Source organism: Xenopus laevis, chromosome 2S (assembly GCF_017654675.1).
Source record: "Xenopus laevis strain J_2021 chromosome 2S, Xenopus_laevis_v10.1, whole genome shotgun sequence".
Taxonomy (NCBI): domain Eukaryota; kingdom Metazoa; phylum Chordata; class Amphibia; order Anura; family Pipidae; genus Xenopus; species Xenopus laevis.
In genome coordinates this window covers 86519623-86526593 of record NC_054374.1, presented here as the reverse complement: position 1 = coordinate 86526593, position 6971 = coordinate 86519623, and the positions used below count along the sequence as shown (strand labels likewise).

Below are 6971 nucleotides of genomic sequence, written 5' to 3'. Positions count from 1 at the left end.
CAGGGAGCTCAGCCACCTGGGGGCTGAGGATGAGCTTTTCCTTCGCAGCATGGAATATGGAACGGCAATGACGGAAGTGACGCTTTTTGAGTTCTGGTGAAGTCATCAGGACTGGCAAAAGAGGCAACGAGAGCTTTGAGCGCAGCCGGGAAGTTGAAAAGACTCGCTTTTGCATCATGAACGCGCCGCCAGCATTTGAGTCTTTTCTACTGTTCGAGGGTGAAAAAAAGTAAGAGTTTCGTTTTATTATATTGGTTTTTAAACAGCATCCAGTCTCTACTGCCAATTAAAGGAACCCCAAAGCTGCACAAAAAAGACATGGCCATAGATGAAATATTGTTACAAACCACTAATGTTGCCTTTGTTACACTGTAACATGACTCCAGTATAGGTTAGGCTCCCTAATAAAATTTACTGTCTATTTACCATCATGGGAAACGAGATATAATGCGCAAATCCTTTTACACTATTCGGTCCTGTTAGAATTTACATTGGACAACACCTTAAAATGAGTGTTTTAGATGTACATATTCAATGCAAGCCTTTTTTTATGGGTATCCTTTATTATTCGGTATAGTAGTTATAAAGTATTCTCGCTTTCATTCTGCTTCTTTCCAGCATGCAAATTAAAATGTTGTCAGGGGAACATAAAAATGTACTGGGGGTCATTTAATAACATTGGGTAAATGAGCACCTGGGCAGTTACCAATCACAAATTGACTTTTGTTGCACTACCTACAACTGTCACCTCTCTGGATAGTTACATTGCCCAATCGTGATTGAATTATTGATTGAGTTGTGGAGAGGACTTCCCATACCAGTCAGTTGAACTCAAGAAGCTGCTCGGATGAGTAGTGAAATGTCTTCAATCATTAGTCAGCAAGTCCAGTTGTTTTTTAAATTATTTATATTAAATATACCATGTCCTGGATGAATGACAATGTTCATAGACATTTCCAAGTATAACTTATAAGGCATAGTGAGGCTGTGACTGAAATTCTCCCGTAATCAATCTGCTAAGGACATGAATACGTGTCTGCTAAGTAAAAATGTATAAAATCAATGGAATTGCAACTAATCTGGCTAAATTAGCTACAAGCAAACAAAAGAATGCGGATCGACCAATGCACATTCCCTGGGCCCCTGTTTCATAAGTAGTTTAAACAGGAGTTTAATTTAGTTTTAGTTACAAAGTTATGATGATAAAACTGGTAAGCCACCACCATGTGTATGTAGCTTACCAATTTTATGATCATAACTTTAATTAAAACCCCTGTTTTTGAAAATGCATGCACTTGCATGGATACTAAATTACTTATGTAACAGGGGACCAGTTAATGTGCATTGATCAATCCCCTTTCTTTTGTCAGTTCACCTGATAACCCAGTTGTCAGTCTATATATGGCTTGTATCCTTTCTTTCTTACTGTTGCTATGTAATACATATGATGATGAATTGTAGCTTGAATACCCATATAATAAATAATTATTCATTATGTTTAGGATAACAATCACTAAGGATACCAAGGTACCTAATGCCTGTTTGTTTACAATCAACAAGGAAGATCATACAATTGGAAATATCATTAAGTCGTAAGTATTTATTATTTATTCAACACTTAGTTGAAATTAAGGTAGGGTAGCACTATCCAACTAGTGTTGTAGTTCAGCCTTGGCTCTACCCTACCTTTTCAGTTTTTTTTATGTGTCTCTTGCTTCACAAACATGTATAAAGACCTGATTACTGTCCGTGATCTCAAATTCACTACTTACTGAGTTATGGCTGGAGTATTTCATTCAGTTCATCAGTCAGGCAGGTTTTAAAATATTAGATCATTTCAGTTTCATGCTCATCTCCATTAGGGGTCTTAAGTCAATTGCTGCAAATATATAAAGAGGAATACAGCCATAACCTGACTTCCTAAATTATGTGTGCTCAGATGTTTTGGGTGGATGTACTGCCTAAAAATAGTGTCAGTATCCCTTTGGTGTTTTGACAATGTTTTCTCTGTCAGTTGCCTCACAACCAATTAGGTTAAAATGGCATCTTGGGTATTCCTAATACTATAGCAAAATAATGATAATAACAACTATATTTTTATGTGTATTTAACCTTGACTTGGGGAGGGAAACTTGAACCAGAACGGGAGCAAGGTCTCCGAACCAAAAGGTCTGTTGATGCGACACAACTGTCAGTCGCGTTGCATCAATGCTGCAACACGATCTGACAATAGAATTATTTACCTTATTTCCGTCGCAAGCGACGTGACCCCTGCGTTTTTGCGCAGTGCGTCAGATCGCGCCGGAATCATTCGTGGAGTCCTGCCCTTATAGGACAAGGAAAGTCCCCCAATGCTCACTTAACCAAATTGCTAAAAAAAAACTGCAAACTTCTATGTTATTTTAACCCAAGCTAGTTCTAAATTCCCATTAACTCTTCATCCAAAAAGCTTGTATCTGCCATTTTGGATTGGTTTGTGATATTCTACATCATCAAGTTATTTCTGCACATGCATGCCTATCCCATCCATACAGGCAGACTCTAAAACATAAGCACCTTCTCTTGCAGCACTAAATGATTTACAGTAGCAATGCTGCAAATTCCGCACATATGCTGTTTGTAGTCTGAGTCTTTTTCAGAAACTCAGATTTCAGTGCATCTAGCACCACCCAAATTGTTACAATCAACTTCTTTCAGTCTAAGCTCCAGGGTAATGTTTGCCCACTAAATAAGTTTGGTGTGAGCATATTCTTTATGAAGCAACATTTATGCTAAACATCTTTCATTCTGGGGGGTTTGTGCTACATCTGAGGTAGCATATATGACTTTGTAATCTTATTTTATTTTAGACAGTTGCTGAAGGATCCTCAGGTGTTATTTGCAGGTTACAAAGTCCCACATCCTCTTGAGCATAAAATTGTCATAAGAGTTCAGACAACACCAGACTACAGCCCTCAAGAGGCATTTACCAATGCAATCACTGACTTGATTAGTGAGCTTTCCCTTTTAGAGGAAAGATTTCGGGTATGTATAATAATAATTCTGTTGTCTATTCACTGCCAGACTATTTACCCCAAAATGTTTAAACAAAATGGCAATAATTTTTTTTTATCACTTTGTGCCTTTTCAGTTTAGTGGCATTTCCTATGGGGGCATTATATATAACAACATTAGCTTTATATTTATGCATGAATACATGTTTAGTTGAATTTCTGTAACCATTTTAATGCATCTAAGTACTGATATACAATTGTAAAAAGTGAGAACAGATCACAGAAAGGCATGCTCAAATAATGCTTAAAGGAGAACTAAAACCTAAAAAATAAATGTGGATAAAAATGCCATATTTTATCTACTGAACTTATTGCACCAGCCTAAAATTTCAGCTTCTCAATAGCAGCAGTGATCCAGGACTTCAAACTTGTCACAGGGGGTCACCATCTTGGAAAGTGTCTGTGACACTCACATGCTCAGTGGGGTTTGAGCAGCTGTTGAGAAGCTAAATTTAGGGGTCGTCACAAATTATTGGGCAGAAAATGAGGTTGACCTGTAATATAAGATGATGCTACAGGGCTGATTATTAAATTCTGATGCTAGTTGCACTGGTTTCTGTGCTGCCATGTAGCAATTATCTGTATTAATTAATAATCAGCCTTATATTGTGGCATTTATATTCTATGTGTACTGTACATTGTGAGTAGGTCCCTAAGCTCAGTAAGGGACAGCAGCACAGAGCATGTGCAGTGAATCGGCAGAAGATAAGATGGGGAGCTACTGGCTGGGACATCTTTGGATATAGATATATATTCTCCTAATGACGGTTCAAGGAAAACCAAAATGCATTAATGTGGGGACCTTTGTGAAGCGCCAATAAATTCACTTTTCATTGTGCTTGTGAGTGCTGTATATATACAGTTAGGTCCATAAATATTTGGACAGACAACTTTTTTTTTCTAATTTTGGTTCTATACATTACCACAATGAATTTTAAATGAAACAATTTAGATGCAGACTTTCTGTCCGAAGTTTAGTCTTTAACAAGTGAAATACATGCTCAATTGGGTTCAGATCAGGTGACTGACTTGGCCATTCAAGAATATTCCAATTATTTGCTTTAATAAACTCCTGGGTTGCTTTGGCTGTATGTTTTGATTGTCCATCTGTATTATGAAACACCTCCAAATCAATTTGACTGCATTTATCTGGATTTGAGCTGACAGTATGTCTCTGAACACCTCAGAATTCATTTGGCTGCTTCTGTCCTGTGTCACATCATGGATAAACACTAGTGTCCCAGTGCTACTGGCAGCCATGCACACCCAAGCCATCACACTGCCTCCCCCATGTTTTATAGATGATGTGGTATGCTTTGGATCATGAGCTGTTCCACGCCTTCGTCATACTTTTTTCTTGCCATCATTCTGGTAGAGGTTGATCTTGGTTTCATCTGTCCAAAGAACTTTTTTCCAGAACTGTGCTACCTTTTTTAGTTGTTTCTTTTTTAAGCAAAGTCCAATCTAGCCTTTCTATTCTTGATGCTTATGAGTGACTTGCACCTTGCAGTGCTCTCTCTGTATTTACTTTCATACAGTCTTCTCTTTATGGTAGACTTGGATATCGATACACCTACCTCCTGGAGAGTGTTGTTCACTTGTTTGTCTGTTTTGAAGGGGTTTCTTTTCACCATGGAAATGATTCTGCGATCATCTACCACTGTTGTCTTCCGTGGACGTCTAGGTCTTTTTACCTTGCTGAGTTCACCAGTGCTTTCTTGTTCATGTACCAAACTGTAGATTTTGCCGCATGTTGTCTGTTCACAGCAAAATCTTCCACATACAAGCCCCCCCCCCTTAATGGTGGCCATACACGGGCAGATAAAGCTGCCGATATCGGTCGTTTGGACCGATTTGACAGCTTATCTGCCCGTGTATGGGGGCTTCCGACGGGTCTTCCCGATCGATATCTGGCCACGATATCGATCAGGAAGGTTGGATTTTTACCCGACCGACCCGTCGGAGCCGTTTGGCGCATCATAATTCGATCGTTCGGCCGTACGGCCGAACACTCTAATTACCCCCGATATAGCCACGCAGTTAGTGGCATATCGGGGAAAGATCCGCTCGTTTGGCGATGTCGCCAAACGAGCGGATCTTTGAGTCTATGGCCACCTTAACTCCAGGGCTTTTATCTGCTTCATTGATAATGCTATAATGAAGTAATTGCCCACACCTGCCTATTAAATAGCATTTGAGTCAGTGTCCAATTACTTTGAGCCCCTGAAATGAAGTGATTGTTTAGTTCCTCACATTTTTATGCGATTTTTTTTTTTGTTCAACCCACTGAATTAAAGCTGAAAGTCTGTTTAATTTAAAATTCATTGTGGTAATGTACAGAACCTAAATTAGGAAAAAAGGGGGTGTGTGTGTTTATTGCTGTTGAAATCAGTGTTTGTTTATCTCTTTCTGCTCTCTGCATTCACTAATGGTTCTTAAACTTAAAGGCAACATAGAAGGTAATTTTCCTCCAGGCCTCTTAATTATCTGGCTTCTACATTGTTTCAGGAGTCAGAGACTGCTTTGAATGACATTTACTTTTAAAACCACTGATATATCTTTGTTTAATTCATGTATAGTGAAAAGTTGTTTAGAATTATATTTATTATGCAAATAAAATATCTGTAGTTAATATGTATACAAATACAACTGATTTTAGTCATACCCAAGTACCAAGTATACTTGGGGTTAGACTGCTTCCCAACTGCATTTAAACTTCATGCTAGGTAAATGCAGAATAGAAGACTTACAAGTTAATTCTAAAATAAACCTCCTCTCTAATAACAGCTAAAACTTCTCACCCACATGTCATTTCTTTAGTTGTTTCTCTAACTCACATGATCATGGGAAGGTGCTTTCCATGGTGGATTAGTTGCGATGTGATTGCATAATCGGGGTCAAGAAAGGGGGCTGCATTAGAGTAAATATTTAAATATATATCTATTTGGGGAGGTTGGATGTAACCTAGACCAGTATCACATTCTACTGAATATTTGTCTTTTTAGATTCACATCCAAAAGTGCATCAGTCACCAGCCCTCAGTTAGCTGGATCTTTATTTAGGTGAATTTGGGAATACAGTATTCCCAAGGACCTTAATACACATAACTAACTTTTGTGACCGCTGAATATAAATATTCTTATGCTTCTTTAAGTCCCATTATGTTTTATATGTGCCAAAAAACACATTTGCAAAAAGTTATAGCATTTATTTAAACTAATGATACAACACTTAAAAGATGCCTAACACAGGATTGATGATTTCTAATATGTGTATATAAACTAGAATTCACAAATCATTCACAAATAATATCCTAACTATTATAAATAATAATATTTATATCTGTTTACAGGTTGCTATTAAAGATAAGCAAGAAGGAATTGAATGAGCCAAATCCGTGGAAGGAAGAGCTATCCCTTTAGTGTTGAAAGCAGGCACTCACTCTCTTTTTTGTAGGGAGCATTAATGCCTATCAGCAAGTTATTGTTTGTGTTTTTTCGTATGTATAGATGATGTACACTTTTATAAATAAAATTACTTGGCTTATGTAATAACTTTTGTTTGCAGTTCATATTTTTTACATTTTCTCTATCTGCCATGGTGGCAAGAGACTGGCAAATTGCTAATTTATCAAATAGGGTTGCATTTCTCAAAAAGAGATCTCATTTTCAGCCTGAAAATTTTAACCCTTTAAGTGCCACAGAACGTAGAATCTACGTTCTGTGGATCAAAGGACCAAAGTGCCACAGATCGTAGATTCTACGTTCTGCAGCACTTCCGGGTTTGCGAGCGGAGGAGCGGCTGTTAGAGCCGCTCGCTCCGCTCCTTCACGATCCCCTGCCCCTAGACAACGAGCAGAGCAGGGGATCGTGTGGCCCCTGGGGCGCGATCGCCCAGGGGCCCCAAAGCAGCAGCAGG

At 38.4% G+C, this 6971-nt stretch overlaps 1 protein-coding gene across 1 annotated transcript; it reads left to right on the top strand.

Annotated features, from left to right (window-relative positions):
- Nucleotides 1-95: 95 nt before the first annotated feature.
- Nucleotides 96-6604, top strand: polr2j.S (polymerase (RNA) II (DNA directed) polypeptide J, 13.3kDa S homeolog; the record flags this gene model as incomplete). Its single annotated transcript, NM_001095441.1, is given in 4 exon segments — nucleotides 96-229; nucleotides 1503-1592; nucleotides 2850-3024; nucleotides 6406-6604. Coding segments are annotated over 4 exon segments (354 nt in total). The 3' UTR covers nucleotides 6442-6604.
- Between the last annotated feature and the right edge of the window lie 367 nt (nucleotides 6605-6971).